Genomic DNA, 16514 nt, shown 5'->3' on the forward strand with positions numbered 1-16514 from the left:
TGCTTGTGTACTAATTCTTCCCAGTTTTATTCACTATAGTGTCTAGTACAAAAAAGCTTACCTAATTTCTACTTCTTCGGATATTGAAACAATCACATTTTGAATATATGATGTGAGAATATTTTAATACTCCATGCTTAGGTAAAACTTTAATTTCTAATAATCTAGAATCTTTATAAATAATAAAATTTAGGGGGGAGAGTGATTGATGCTTTGGAAAAGGTAGGATGAAAAAGAATAAGCCTTCTTCTGAGACAAGGTGCTTTGTGCATGTGTGCACGCGCATGTACACACACACACAAGCACAGATACACTGCATATACAACCCCACCCCCACATACATAGGTTTTAAAGGCAGATGTAGGATTTGTTTGCAGAAATGCAGGTGCATGAAGTTTATGGGAATTTTAGCCCATTGCAGGGCGGGTATTCATTAGCCTTATTAGCTCAGTCCCCACAGTAGGAGCAGTAAGGGTACCTTGAATTATTAAAAAGTAACAAGATCAGCGTGTCTTTGCTCCTAAACATCCAGGTAGTATTCATTATATTCTACTGGTCTATTTTATACCCTCAAGCTGTGAAGTTGTTCTTTTATCCCCCAGACTCCTCTATGCCTGAACATGGCATGGAAAAGAAAACGATCTTTAACAGTTACGAAGTGCCTGCCTTCTGGCATCTGAAGAAAACAAAAACAGGAAATACAAACTGCAGGCTGGTTCGGTAAAATTGGATAACAAAAAAAGGTTTCCATAAAGCCAAGGCTTTGCCTCTTTGAAAGCTGTTTCTATCATACCACAGAGCCAGCTTGCTTCTCAACCAAGACCTCCAGGAATTCCATGTCTAGAAATTTTGGAAGAGGTGCTAATGCTGGAGGGACCATCCTCTTCTTAGTGACCCCAGTCTTTAGCAGAAAGTTAAACCAGGAAAGGTGCTCAGTATTTGCTGAGAGAACGAATGGCTGTCAGCACAGCTTGGCCCGCTGATGACTATTTGTGTGGTCACATAGCAGTTTGTGGTCATGTGGTGCTAAGGATGAGCTCTCGCCCTCTGTCATCTCTTCCCTTGTATGGGCAGTGGCTCCCGTGACCGGAGGCTGAGGCTGTGTGAGCGCCATGCCCATCTCAGTGTGGGAGAGGTGTTTAATCAGACCCCTGTGTTGGCTGTTTACATCTTTGTAAGAGTTAGTTTATATGCAATTGATTGCAAATCAAATGCGTACTTGAACACCATGTGAGTTATGTTCAATCTGCTTTAGTGTTTCTGAGTTGTTTCAATGTACCTCGGTTTCATCATAAAAATGTGCTGAAATTCACATCTGGACTAATTTCATCTAACTTTTGGTAAAAGTAGCTTTCTACTCATATGCTTATTGTTGCAGAAACACAATGTAACTTTTACATTTCTATTATTCTTTGTAAGTAGAGAGTCTGTGTTTTTTCTCCCTTTGAGACCCCTTTTTCTTTGTATTTGCTCTTTTGCATGCACACTGCTAATGTCTTATTCTCTGTATCTCCCACTGCCTGTGATGAATTTCTGTTTATGTGCAAGTGTGTGCCTGTGGGCTTAAAGGTATTTAGATGTGTCTCCCACAAGGTCTATCTTTGTGCCTGTCAGTGCCTAGCTTGTGACAGACAATATGCCGCCAGGTGCTGAAATTACAAAAACAAGTAAGATACAGTACTTGCCTTTGAAAATCTCAACCTTAACAAAGGATCCAGAATAATAATTATATCATCATATTATAATGCATTCGTAGGTAGAGGTGTTGGTAAAATATGTAAGTGAAGTGATTTAGGCGGGGTTGTTAGGGAAGGTTACAGAGAGCAAGTGCTGTTTCATTTTGGTCTTGAAAGATGAGGAGGCAGACACTGGACAGAAAAGAAGAGAGAGAATATTCCAAGCAGCAGGATGGGGGTGCAGAGTCAGGGCAATGTGGACACATACCACATGTTGAGGAGCTGAAAGAAACCTAGTTTGGGTAAAGCAAAAGTTTCACAAAAGTCTATTGCTAAAACTGAGACTAACTAAAGTCAGGTGTTGTGTATTTTTTAAGTGAATTATTTTGAAACATTTTAAAAGGTATAATTTTTACTACTTGAATGGCCTTACAGATAAAATTTATAAGCAGAAAGGAAGACAGGTAGAGTTTGTACAAAAGGAAATTAAATTTAAAAGATAATTTTTTTAACATTTATTTATTTTTAAGAGACAGAGAGAGACAGAGCACAAGCAGGGGAGAGGCAGAGAGAGAGGGAGATACAGAATCCGAAGGAGGCTCCAGGCTCTGAGTTATCAGCACAGAGCCCAATGCAGGGCTTGAACCCACAAACAGTGAGATCATGACCAGAGCCAAAGTTGATCACTTAATTGACTGAGTCACCCAGGCGCCCCAGGAAATGAAATTTCTATTTCATGTTTTAAAATTGACAAATGGACAAGTATAATTAATGTAATTTATACATTTTTTATTAATGTCTACTTTTATTTTAAAAGTTAATTCATGAAACACATAAACAAAGTACTTCCTATTTCCTAATTCCTTTCAAATCATTCTGTATTGAGGTTCAGATCATAATTATATTGACATACCTCCTATTTTAAAAGAGGTAAGTATCTGTTGATAAAACTGTTCCCCCTAGGCTGAGGAAATTTTTGATGTGATCATTCAAAAAAATTTTTTTAAGTTTATTTATTTATTTTGAGAGAGAGAGAGAGAGAGTGCGCACGTGCGTGCACGCAAGTGGGGAAGGGGCAGAGAGAGGGGGAGAGAGAATCCCAAGCAGACTCAGCACTCTGAGCTCAGCTTGAACCCATGGAACTGTGAGATCATGACCTGAGCTGAAATCAAGAGTTGAACATTAACTGACTGTGCCACCCAGGAGCCCCTGATATGTTCATTTTTTACTGAAATTGAATTTGTTCAGTTGCAATTATGAATATGTAAGGAAATAAGCACAATTTTAAACCTAAAGTATAGATCTTTAAAAGATGAAGAAGGAAAATATTTCATACTAATATAACTGTGAATTAAACATAATTTTAGATTAGTACCATAATTCTTTCCTACTGGTTTACTAAGAGAATGAAGAGACTACGTCTTCAGTTATCTGCCAAGATGGCCTAACGTTTTTCTATTAAAAATATAAAAGACATTTTCCTTCTTTTTTCATTTGACATAATTGGGTATAACGACATGAGTAGGTGCCTTGATGAGATTTTTTAAATCAAATTATCTTTTTAAAAAATTTTTGGAGAGAGAGAGCAAGCACAAGTTGGGGAGCAGCAAAGGGAGAGAGAGAAAATCTTAAGCAGGCTCCCTGCCCAGCGCAGTGCCCAGCACGGGGCTCAGGGCTCAATGCCACCACCCTGGGATCACAACCTGTGGCAAAATCAAGAGTCAGAAGCTTAACTGAGCCGCCTAGGTGCTCCCTTGATAAGATTTTTTTAAAGGACAGACCTATTTAATGATGAATGATAACATTACATTTTCTTTAAACTTTCAAGTAAGAGGAGTTTTCACACAAAAAACATTCCTAAGAATTACTTTAAAAATAGTATTAGTCTGGGGCGCCTGGGTGGCTTAGTTGGTTAAGCGTCCGACTTTCGCTTAGGTCATGATCTCGCGGTTCGTGGGTTCGGGCCCTGCATCGGGCTCTGTGCTGACTGCCAGCTCGGGGCCTGGAGCCTGTTTCAGAGTCTGTGGCTCCCTCTCTCTCTGACCCTCCCCTGCTCACGCTGTCTCTCTCTCTCCTAGAAAAAAATAAAACATTAAAAAAAAATTAAAAAAAAAAAATAGTATTAGTCTTACTGCCAAAAATGAAATTGAGGCCCAAGGTGTTTAAACACACCCTAAATTTTTTTAATGTTTTATTTATTTCTGAAAGAGAGAGAGAGAGTGAGCAGAGCAGGTGAAGGTCAGAGAGAGAGGGAGACACAGAATCTGAAACAGGCTCCAGGCTCTGAGTCTGGAGCCCCCGACATGGGGCTCAAACCCACAAACCGTGTGATCATGACCTGAGCCGAAGTCGGACGCTTAACTGAGCTACCCAGGTGCCCCTAAATGCATCCTAAATCAGTGGGTCATAGCAAGTGCAGTTCTCTCCCAGATCCTTATTTTAAGCATTCAACAATATTCCCAGAAGACATTTATGCACCTGTTGTGAGGCTAAACTACAGGCAAATTGAAGTTAGAATACAAAGGTCGATACCCAAAGAATCCAGTCATTGCAGAGCCAAAACAGGCACTGAAACTATTCTCAATTCCAACTTGTGCCTCTGGCTTTAAATGTTTCGTGTTTCTTTTTCTAGACTTTTAGATGATTAAAATGTTACTATCACCAATTGTCTTCAGCCCAAGTCCCTGAAACGTAAGGGAGTTTTATTTGTCCCGTTCTCTGAAGTATCCCCAGTGCTTGGAAAGTGGCTGGGACCTAGTAGATGCTCAATATTTGTTAAATGGATAAACTCTTTGCATCTTGACTCAAATTTGTATTTATTTATTTATTTAAAAAAATTTTTTTAATGTTTCATTTATTTCTGAGGGACAGGGACAGCATGAGAACAGGAGGGTCAGAGAGAGAGGGACACACAGAATCTGAAACAGGCTCCAGGCTCTGAGCTGGTTGTCAGCACAGAGCCCGAGGCGAGGCCCGAACCCACGGACTGTGAGATCATGACCTGAGCCAAAATCAGACGCTTAACCGACTGAGCCACCCAGGTGCCCCTCAAATTTGTATTTAACCATTTAAAGAGAAAAATTCATCTTGAGGACCCAAAAGGAAGTTACTTTTGTTGTGCTTTCCCTGTTGAACTTCTATGGGATTTGGCATCCTTGGTTTTCTTTCCTGGGATTATTCTGTGCCCTAGTTTTAAGATGACCACAGGCCAGGGAACCTGCTGCCTATCTCGTTGCTTTTCATTGACTCAGAGGTCATGTTAGCAAATCACACACTTTTATGTGAGCACTCCAGACCTTCTAGAACCCCCAACCCCATGACTGGAGCATGTGAATATGTCATAATGTAAGCATATTTGCAAATGGTTTGCTTTTAGCACATTTGAAAATACATGCAAACTAGTAATTAGTAATTATTTTTAACTGAACTTTCCATACATATAACAAGACATTTTTGATATTTAATATACAAAATGTGTTTTGAAATTTGACAATGATAGGGTGCCTCGGTGGCTCAGTCAGTTGAGTGTCTGACTTCAGCCCAGGTTATGATCTTGTTGTTCACAAGTTCAAGCCCCTGGGGGCTCTGGGCTGGCAGCTAGAGCCTGGAGACTGCTTCGGATTCTGTGTCTCCTTCCCTCTTTCTGCCCCTCCCCAGCTCATGCTCTCTCTCTCTCTCTCTCTCAAAAATAAATGAAAACATTAAAAAAATTTTTAATTAAAAAAATGTTAAAAAAAAAAGAATTTTGACAATGCTGATAAACAGAAATGAAGATGAATTTACTTACAAGCATCTTCTCTTTCATGCCAAAATTCTGAAAGCTAAAATAAAAGGGAAGTGCCGTTTTTAAAGAAGTGTGCTGCAAAGTGGAGGCTTAATAAGGTCCAGGAAAAAAAAATGCACCTGGGAAATAATAGTTCGGATGATGACGTGACATGGTGAGAAAATTCTAGAAGTTTTATCTTTATGAATCCTTTCAGTTTCTTCTACCTGATTATGCCTCAGGGCAATTATTCACCTACCTATCCATGTAAAAGATTCATGAGAAAGATTACCAAAATTTTAGAATGGAACAAAGTGGAAACACATTGGAAGAGTAACCATTGAAAGAAATTCATCAGCTCTTTTGCTTCTTTTTGAAATGGAAATCCCTATGATGGATTTTTATGTTTTGTAAATTGGCATTTTCATGTATAAGATTTCACTAAACCAAGGCTTTCAGCATAGACCATTTTACTTTGGAAGTGCAGACACAATTTGGTTTTTTTCTCTCTTTTTACTTCTATTAAAATGTCTGTATTTCCTTTTTCCCATTTAATAGATTTTTTTGCAATGCTCAGAGCTCAAGATTCAGAACTGGGAATCCATGTTATTTTGAGAAAGGCACAGTAATAAACACTGACAGTGCCAAAGCCTTGAGAGGGATTTTTGATTACCAAGCACACTAATAAGATTATATGACCAGCTTATATTCTATGCCTTATGGAAGAGCAAGCCAATTTCTAGCTCATTTCTTCTTATGCATCTAGGGGAAAGTTTTATGAAAACTCTAAAGGGAAAGGATTTTTTCATGGTTTGGTCTGATTTCCCCAAGCTTGCCAGTAAACATAAGCTGCTACATAGAAACAAAATGAAGTAAAATTTCAAATGTATACCATTAGCAATATTTCTTCCTATATATACAGGGAAGATCTAGAGTCTAATGGATCAACTAAATCACTCTTGTCCAGTGGATACGTTATGATAATCTAGTTGATTTTAGAAATTTATGTAATCAGTCTTCTAGCCAATGACTTGATCCAGTTTCCACCCACTGACTTGTGGGCATTCCACAATTGGTGTCCTCCTTGCCCTTACACCATCATCACGAGTCGCCACTCTTTTGCTGAGTCAACGTTATACACCCCAAGTGATCGTTATACTAAAAAAAAAAAAAAGTCTCATTTTTAGGAACCTAAATTATTAGACATAAGCCTATTACGAAATTATTTTATCACAGCAAACTCTCTTCTAGATCCCACGACATGGACACATCTTAATATCAGCCTGAGAAAATACTAGCTTCACTAACTCAATCCAATAACTGGAGTCTAGTCTGAGTTCTAGGATATTTCCAAAGAAAATATTTTGTCACTTTCAAGCACACAGAGTAAAAATGAAGCTAATGCCTATATAGGGCTTTATTTAATATATTCTAGAATACTATGTTTTAAGCTCTTTTTGGATTATATGGAGGCTGGTGAAGATGCCCACCAGGATTCTTTCCTTAACTGATCAGTGTATGCTGCCTTTAATTTTTAGAGAAAATCTTTTTTTTCAAGATACTACAAGCCCAGACTAGGAACAAAATATCCCCAATTCCATATCACTAAGGTACAAACTAATGAGTTGTTCATTCTTTCTCCACGCAGCACGGTGTATAAATTCTTTGGAGAATATGCTCATATGATCCAAATACAGTCCCTGCTGTGGTGTGGATACAAGAATATCAAAGAATGAAATATGAATATTTTTGTTTTGTTCTTTGTCTCTCTTACCAAGATTTCTATACAAGTGAAATCAACCAGATAAACTGTTTCTCTATACGTGCTTTTTCTTTAGTTGTTCAAGTTGGTTTCCCGTGCCTTGGAAAACAAGATGGAGTGGCAGCTTTTGAAGTGAATGTGATTGTAATGAATTCTGAAGGCAACACCATCCTACAGACGCCTCAAAATGCAATCTTCTTTAAAACGTGTCAACAAGGTAATCAGTGATAACCATCAAGAGAAGGCTCATAAAGCTTCCAGGTGTGATGTGGAAAGGAAGGAAGGAAGGAAGGAGACAAGAAAGAAAGAAAGAGAAGGGAGGAAGGAAGAAAGAAAAGATAAATTTTTGGTATAATTATAATCACACCTATGGGAGGAGTGGCTGGTAACCACAGGACCCGTATGGTACTAAGACAGACTTTCCCTGCTATGACTCCACTCACAATTTTAGGAACCCCAGTAACCTTTCAAAACTCCTCCCTTCTACCTCTCTCCTTCCCCTCCTCCAACACAAGCTTTGGGAGTCTCCAGCCTCATACCAAGATCACCAGTTATTACCAGCAACTACCGCCCGTCAAGGCAATACCATTCGTACCACCGCCGCAGGCTTGGTGCGACTAACCTCTCCGGAGCACAGAGTGCCACCGTCATACCAGCAATCTCTGCCAGGCATAGGCACCTCACCCTGATGCCCATTTAAGCATGAAGGCCTAGATTTTTTTCCCATCGTGATACAAGCTTTTCCAGTAAAGAATTTAAGCTCTAGAGGCTTTCAGTACTCAAGACGCACCAAGGGGTGCCTGGGTGGCTCAGTTGGTTAAGCGTCCAACTCTTAATCTCAGCTCAGGTCTTGATCTCAGGGTTGTGAGTTCAAGCCCCACGTTGGGCTCCATGCTGGGTGCAAAGCATGCTTTAAAAACAAATAAATAAAGATAAAGATGTTCCAAAAGGTCATTCCACCCTCTAAAAGTGAATACTGTGGGCAATTCCATTCAGTTTATTTCAGGGTGAATCTAAGAAGGTACAGGAGATAGATAGGTGGGGAAGAAGGAAGAATAATGCTTGCTTTACCTTCTTCCATGAGCCCCCTGCTGTTGGCATTGGGATTGAGAGAAGCAAAATCTTATTTTGATGAGGATTTAGTGAAGAACAAGTAGTATAGAGAGAATGAGGTACCAGGTATCGGGTGTTCAGTAAATTATGATAATCAGTGCCCAGAGGGGAAAGGTCAGCACCAACCTCTTCACGCTAGCAGTAATTCCCCCAACACGGTTTCAAAGGCGTATAACTTTGTTTCTCTTTGGTGAAGCCGAATGCCCAGGAGGGTGCCGAAATGGAGGCTTTTGTAATGAAAGGCGCATCTGTGAGTGTCCTGAAGGATTCTATGGCCCTCACTGTGAGAAAGGTACGGAAAGGAGAGAGCCCAACTGACCTCACTTGCTTCCTAATGAAATGGATGTCACACCAGAGCCCCACATTTGCTTTTTTAGCATATTCAGAAAAACTGAAATTATTTTTCTGGTCATATCATAAGGATTGGTAAAATCTTAAAAAGCCACAGAAGAACAATTGGAAAGTACTTCTAGGAGTGGTTTTCTGTTAAATCCAATGTATGGTGATGGGGCAGAGGATTTTAGCACAGTGTCTACATTCTTTGTGGCCATTTCTCCCCCACCCCCAATCCCTAATTCACTATCATATACATTATGCTTTGGTATAAACTTAAGGAAGTTTCTCCTCCACTTAAACTGGGTTTAACAAGCTAATATAATGATTGATTTGACAGTGTGTACTGCAATAAAAAGTAGTTTGACTCATAATTCAGTGTATACCTGAGTTATGAAGTTACTCTAAGACAAAAAAAAGTGAAAAGCACTTGTAAATAAGTCTATCTCAGCAAAATTACTATTATATGAAAGAGTTAAACAAGAAAATTGTTTTAACCATAGGATGCTTAAATACTAAGAGTTTATTTGATGAGAGTAAGAAAAGTATTTTTCATCTTTAAGACATAAGAATTGCTCCTGTTTGCATGTATTTTGGAATTAGAAGATCTAGGAAATAGGGCAGGGAAAATATTTACAGTTTTAAGAAGGCTACCTCTTAGTCAAAGTAATGATTCCAGACAAATTTTAATCAGGCATTGAAATGGAACAATTCTAAAATTCTCATCTTTTAACTGGTAAACACACACACACACAACAACAACCCAAAAACAAAAACAAAAAACACCTGATTTACAACACATAAACAATGCTTAATATAGCAAACCTGTGGGGCGCCTGGGTGGCTCAGTTGGTTGAGTGTCCAACTCTTGATTTCAGCTCAAGTTTGATCCCAGGGTTGTGGGACTGAGCCCCACATCAGGCTCGGTGCTGAGCATAGAGTCTGCTTAAGATTCTCTCTCCCTCTCTCTCTCTCTCTCTCTCTCTCACACACACACACACACACACACACATACATACACACTGTCTCTCTCCCTCTCTCTCTCTCTCTCACACACACACACACACACACACATACATACACACACACTGTCTCTCTCTCTCTCTCAAATAAAGTTTTTAAAATATAGAGCTGTTTTATTATTGATATTTCCAAAATGGCCCTTCTCAAAACCCCACTTGACCTTAATTGGAGCTCTCTCTCTGTTAGCCCTTTGCATGCCACGGTGTATGAACGGCGGCCTCTGTGTCACTCCCGGGTTCTGCATCTGCCCACCTGAATTCTATGGAGTCAATTGTGATAAAGGTAACAGTTTCTTTTTAAGAACTAGGTTCTTTTTACTTTCTAAATGTATAGTTAAAAGAAATATACTTAATATATTATTACTCTACATAATAGCTCTGTAAATAGGGTATAACACTTCATTGGCTTCTATAACAAATTCAACCCCAAATTTTAGTGTAGCTCAACACAGTAGAAGTTTGTCTTCACTCACAGAATGCTCCAGTACAGGGAGCCCTTCTCCGTGCTGGGATTTTGGGGCCCAGGTACCTGACACCGGTAGTCTTCCCTCCAGCTCTGGAGCTCTCTGGAACCAGCCCATGAGCAGCAAAGGAGACTCGAGTAGGCGCTGCTTTAAAACAAACAAACAAACAAACAAGCTCTGTCCCAGAAGTGATCCACAAAACCTTCACACCTCTCCCATGGAGAGGAAGGAGCCCTCATGGCCCTGCCTCAGGGCTGGTCCCGGACTCAGCCTGGAGATATGTCATCCCTGGCTGGACAGCTGTCTTACAGACGACTTTGTAGGAGAGGAGTGTGGGTGTTGTGAACACGTAGCGTTCTCTGCCACAGGGGGTTTGATATGTTTAAATAAGTTTTATGGGTGAGCTTCTAAGACTGAAATGAAACCACCTGCTCCCCATTTCCTGACCTAGAAGTTCACTGACCCCCCCAATTTAAGGATCTGCTCATAGATGACATCCCTGAGAGATGGTTTCCACTCTTCCTATGATGCAGCATCATCGCCAGTTTATCTCTCATAAAGTGGGTTCAAACCTGGCTCTAAAATATTGAATGATCCACACATGTTACGAGATGTCTGTTTTGCCCGGTTCACATCTTTTATGAGAAAAAAATTAAATAATATTATACAAAGTGTATGTAATGAAATTATACTTGTGTCAAAAATGCTAATTGCATGAGCCTCAGAGTGCTGTTTTTCAAAATATATATACGCCATGAAATAAAAAGATGTGCTTTTTTGGAGAAGTATCTCTTGAGTGCTAATGCAGTTAGCACCAATTAAGATGGAAATGACCAGGGGCGCCTGGGTGGCTCAGTCAACTAAGCTTCCAACTTGGGCTCAGGTCATGATCTCATGGTTCCTGAGCTCCAGCCCTGCATCAGCCTCTCTGCTGTAACCCCCACCCCCACTCACACTCATTCTCTCTCTCTCTCTCAGAAATAAATGAACATTTAAAAAAATAGAAATAAACAGCTTTTCAAAAAGAAGGAAAAGCTAAAGGAAGAATTCCTCAGCATGAGTCAGCATAATAACTTACTTTACCCTCAACAGCCTTTTGAGATGTGGAACTTTTCGTTCTCAGATAAGCAAAATGAGGTTTACAGAGCTTTAGTCACTTGGCCCAAACCCTCATCTCCTCTTGTACCATGTCCATCACTCAGGCTACCTCCTTGAGGTCCCTATTCCTCCACAAGTATCTCTGTGTCTGGGCTGATAATGTGATCTCTCCGTGGGTCATACTTTTCCCATCTCTAAAATGGAATTAAACCTTGTCCCTGGTCTCCCGACCGCAAGCAAATTGAGATAACATGTGAGACTATCTCTGCCTTTTAGTTTTAAGTGATCCAAAACTGGCGTATTGGATTTAATGCTATTTTAAAGTTTGTATTCACAAAAATTAAGCGCCGATAATATGATAAGAACAGCCAGTTAGTGAAAAAAATGTTTTATGTGTCTACATTTAGCATTCAGCATCTCAGCTATTTCAAAATTGAGCAATTCTTATAGCAGAATTAAATTCCTATTATGACAAAATGACTGGGAAATAGAGCAAATCCTTCAGAGATTTGGACAAAGAACTCATGTATGAACAGGTTTAAGGTCACCATTTGGGAGGCCTGCTTACTTAGGTGTGGCTGCTGGTGCTGTAGTTTGGGCAACAGAGAATCAGCTACGGTGTTTTTCTGATGCTACGGAGTCACAAACACTGCGTGGTCACTGTTAAAGGAAAATACGTGTATTCCAATCTGTCTCATGTTTTGTAATATTTTACCCTTCAGATGAAAGATTTTCCCTACTTGTTAGACTCTGGTAATTTTCTTTTTAATTTTTATTATTTTTTTTTTGGAAAGTCTGTTGAAATTCCACTTGGTCTCACTTGGAGATCGGGGAATATTAAAAAATAATGGTTTTTACTACCTCAACAAAAAGATGTATTTATCATCTAGGAGGGAGTATAGAGCTTCTGAAAAACGGTTTAATTATTGGCATGGAGCTGGACCTTAGCACAACGTTGCTGAAGAAACAGTATAGACTAACTTTCATTCGCTCTCGGGACATCTGTTGCAGACTTTAGGAAATGAGTAGTCAAGCACTGGTCCAGCATACCCTCAGCCCCAGTGAAAGTTACCTGGTGTCTCTGGTTCCTTTTCCTAGTCAAGAATCATGGCACGGCAGAGATGTAGAGAAGCTTGTAAAATATCATGCAAATACTAAGGGTGTGGCCAAATTCTTTAACTAGCTTTGTCATTATCCCATAACTTCTAATTAAGCTCTCAGGTTCATTGCATTCTATTTGTTAGTAAGAGATAGTGCCCAGTGGGCTCTGGCCAAGCAGACCCTCATCCTGATGTTTTTCTCTTCCCTTGTTAGTTCCCCAGGAAAAACAGGGACAAGTGGGAAGACAGAGTCATGCTTGCAAACCTAACAATACTAGTAGCAAGGAGGAAGCCAAAAGAGCCAGTTGTCCTGAATCCTAAATTCTATACCCAAATGCTGCTGCTTCCTCATGCATCAGGAGGCTGGATTTTGCCAAAGCGAGGGCTGCATTGCCTTAAGATGGGAGATACTTACAATTTTAAACAAAAAGCTTTTCCTTTAAGAAGCGTGATATTTGCAGTAACATGCTGATTGGCTTTCTTTTCCACAGAGAAAGCATACACAATAACTTTTGGATCTTTTTTCTGATTTTCCTACTGGAAGCTTCCTTCAGCTTTTTTCATCTATAGCCAACTTTGGCCTGTTCCATATAGGACAAGAACAAATTGGCCATATAACTGGAATTGCTGAGAATCCAAGCCCTCATTCTAATGTCCTTTATAGAATGAGCCAGCGTGTCTAATTTTAGATACTTGTTCTCCCCTCGTCCCCATTTCTGCCTTCCCTCTATTTTCGGTGCCAGTGAGCAGTGAAATTCCAGACGTTTCCACGAAGAGAGGGTTTAGGATGAATCACAGTTTGATTTTTACCTGGAAAACCTTGTTATTTGGACGCCCACCATAATCTATCCAACTGAGTGCTGCCACTCGCTGAACTATGGGGGCTCACAAGGACTGACAGTCAGTCCTTTCCTGAGTACCAGGACTCCTTCCTCCAAATGTCATACAAGTTAATTATTTTTTAAAATCCCTATTATATAAGATGAATCTCTGTTCTCATTCTGAGAAGAAAAAAAAGTTGCTTTCTTTTTTTGGCCAGATCCTAGTACTTAACGGCCTCTGTCCCTTTTATCTATTCCAAAGTAAGTTTTCTCCTTTTTCCCTCTTTTAGCTTAAAAAAATACTTTGGGGAGTTTATAGTGTTCTTTTTCTTAAGGGCTTAGATATTTAAAAGAAAATAATGAAGATAATTTTTAAAAATTTTACACACCATGCCTTTTTTTCTCCAAGATATAAGCCCCTGGGGGAGGATCATATATAATGTGTGTGCTCTCCTATTATGTTGTTGGAATCTGCAAATGGGTCAGCAATTGGTTACAATTCTTGCATTTGCAAAGCAGCTTCCTTGACTAAATAAGTAAAAAATGCTCTATATCTTGATTGATGAAGTATCACATGAGTGTTTATGTAAAAAAAAAAAAAAAAGCAGGTGTCCCAGAAGTATCACCTGATCTTAAGTGAAGTTGGGTTTTGTTTTTGTTTTTTGTTTTTTAGATTTAGCCTACTGTCTAATGCAATACCCTGTTATCCATTCTAATAGCAAACTGCTCAACTACCTGCTTTAATGGAGGAACCTGTTTCTACCCTGGAAAGTGTATTTGCCCTCCAGGACTAGAGGGGGAACAGTGTGAAATAAGTGAGTATTGACCTTCTTCATTCTCTTCGTTTCTGGGGGGAGCTTCAAAACCCCACCGAACCCTACCAGTTCATCAGTGAGGCAAGACAATGAAGAGCTTATCTAAGGTCTCAAGCCAGTGGTTCCTTCTCACTAGATTGAGCCACCATTTGTTTTGACTAAAGGTGGGGAGCGTGGGCAAAGGGTGCCATTGCTCAGCTCAGATGACTCACAGCAAACACTCTGACTCAGTGTCATCTGGGTTTGGGTTGTTCGGCATGTTGCATTGCTTCTCGTTAGTGAGTCTGTCCCCTTCTCATGGTGCAGAGCCATAGTTTCAGTCTAGAGGTGTAGACCAGAGCTTTGGGACAGGTGGATGTGTTCATCTACCTGCAGGCATAGAGTTTCTTCCCTGCCAGTCACTGCCACATTTCCTGAATTACATGGAGTCTAGTAACCCAGCTAAGAGAAAACGATAGGTTCAAGACAAAGGGGAAAAGGGTGCACAGCAATAAAAACAACTAATAGCACACACAACAGGAATGAATCGCACCGATGTTAAGTAAAGGAACTAGATACAAAAAAGTGCATACTGCACGATTCCATTTTTATGAAGTTTAAGAACGGGCCAAAGTAATGGACGATAGTAGCAACCAGGATAGTGCTCGGGGGCAGACAGGAACTTTATAGCCTGCCAAAAATGCTCTATATCTTGACTGATGAAGTATCACATGAGTGTTTTTTTATGTAGAAAAAAGAAGTTGAGCTGTAACCTTTAGATCAATGCAGCTATGGCTTCACTATATGTTTGTCATGCTTCGGTACAAAGAAAGAAAAATGTAAGGGTGGAATGTGGTGGATAATCATTGTTTTCAGAATCAGGGTATCAATCTGCTTAGCCTCCTGGCTCTGCCCCCTGCAGGCCTGGTAACCCTCAGCAATCACCGAAGCTCTCTGAAACTCAGAAGAGAGCCACCCACACCCTAGATTGCTTTAGGATCCAGAAAAGAGGTAATAACACTAGCACTCGATTCAGGAAGGAGCAAGAGGAATGTGAGCGTGTCTGCTCAGGGTGCCATGTCCCTGCTTTCCCGGGAGCTCTGGAATATGGCATTTTCATTTCCAGCTGTAGCATATCTGTAAAATACTGCTGGCTCTTCCAACCATGGTTGCTGAAGTAGTAGTAGGCTCAAAATTAAATACTATGGACTTCCAATGTTGACTTTCGACCTCTAATTTATTTGTGAGTTTTGGTACTTCAGTGAGTACTAGATCAAGTAACCATTTTTTTATAGAGTTCAAATGCAATACCTCTGAAGTTTCCCTAGAATATGTCATTAATTGTGAGGATATGATTTCTGTTCTTATTAATGACTCTGCCCTGATAAAGAGATCTCTGAACTAACTCCCATTAGTTTCTTTCTCTATATTTCCTCTCAGACTTCACATACTTAGTTAGATCATATTTATGAATCTTTGTTCATGGGCTCATTTCTTTTTATGTAAGTATGCCCTTTCATGTCCTTGGCTTATGACCTTTCCGTTGGTAAAGACAATGATTTTTATTACTGTTGTTTTCCCTAACTGCACCCAAAAGGTAGGTCTTTGAAAGCTCCTGATTATCCCTATCACAAGTTATACTCAAATCCTTCTAGGAAATGTCCTGTTTCTATTACAAGAACTAAGAAAATGTGGAAATAGGTCTTGAGTTGATAAGTGCTTCTATTAGTATAGTAGAGACAAAGAGTTTATTATGAGTTCTTATTTTTAAATTGAGATATAATTCACATACCACAGAGTTCACCATTTAAAAATATGCATTTCAGTATATTCATGAAATTGTACAGCATCACTTATGTCTCATTCCACGATATGTCATCACCCACAAAAGAAACCCGGTACCCATGAGCAGTGACTCCCCATTCCCCTTTCCCCAAGACTGGAAGCTACTGGTCTAGTGTCTGTCTCTGGAGATTTGCCTACTCTGGACATTTCATATAACAGAATCACACAATATATGTTCTTTTGTGTCTGACTTATTTCACGTAGCTTAGCATGATGTTTTTGAGCTTCATCCATGTTGTGGCATGTATCATTATTTCCTTTTAATTGAATAGTATTCCATTATATATATATATGTATCTATATATATATATTATTCTGATGTAATTTATAGTTTCATTTCTCCTGGGCTTTGTCAGGACTGATATCTTCTCAAACTTCACTTTGACTTAATTTGAGATACTCTTGCCAATTAGCAAATAACATCATGATTAGGAATATCTGGATGTACATAGTATACGTTTACCTTGTTATTTAAGGTTCATAGATATCCCAAGAATCTTCAGTGAACTTTCAGTTAAAGAGTTTACATGAATTATTTATACTGTATCATAAATGGGCTTTTAAAATAATTTAATGGGTTCTTATTATCATAAAAATCCTCTATTTAAAATTTTCCTTATNACATTCTTCTCAGCATTCAAGAGTCTCTCATGGTTTGCCTCCTTCCCTCTCCCCCACTATTTTTCCCCTTCTCCTCCCCCATGGTCCTCCATTAAGTTCCTC

At 39.5% G+C, this 16514-nt stretch overlaps 1 protein-coding gene across 1 annotated transcript in view; it reads left to right on the top strand.

Annotated features, from left to right (window-relative positions):
• WIF1 (Wnt inhibitory factor 1) overlaps positions 1 to 16514 on the top strand; it is a 62789-nt gene that overhangs the window by 37156 nt on the left and 9119 nt on the right. Inside the window, exons 4-7 of the mRNA XM_077775207.1 lie at positions 7278 to 7418; positions 8511 to 8606; positions 9857 to 9952; positions 13872 to 13967. Of these exons, the coding sequence (XP_077631333.1) occupies positions 7278 to 7418; positions 8511 to 8606; positions 9857 to 9952; positions 13872 to 13967 (429 nt within the window). The remainder of the gene's footprint in view (positions 1 to 7277; positions 7419 to 8510; positions 8607 to 9856; positions 9953 to 13871; positions 13968 to 16514) is intronic.

The sequence above is a fragment of the Crocuta crocuta genome, unplaced genomic scaffold (genome assembly GCF_008692635.1).
Source record: "Crocuta crocuta isolate KB4526 unplaced genomic scaffold, BGI_CrCroc_1.0 scaffold97, whole genome shotgun sequence".
NCBI lineage: Eukaryota > Metazoa > Chordata > Mammalia > Carnivora > Hyaenidae > Crocuta > Crocuta crocuta.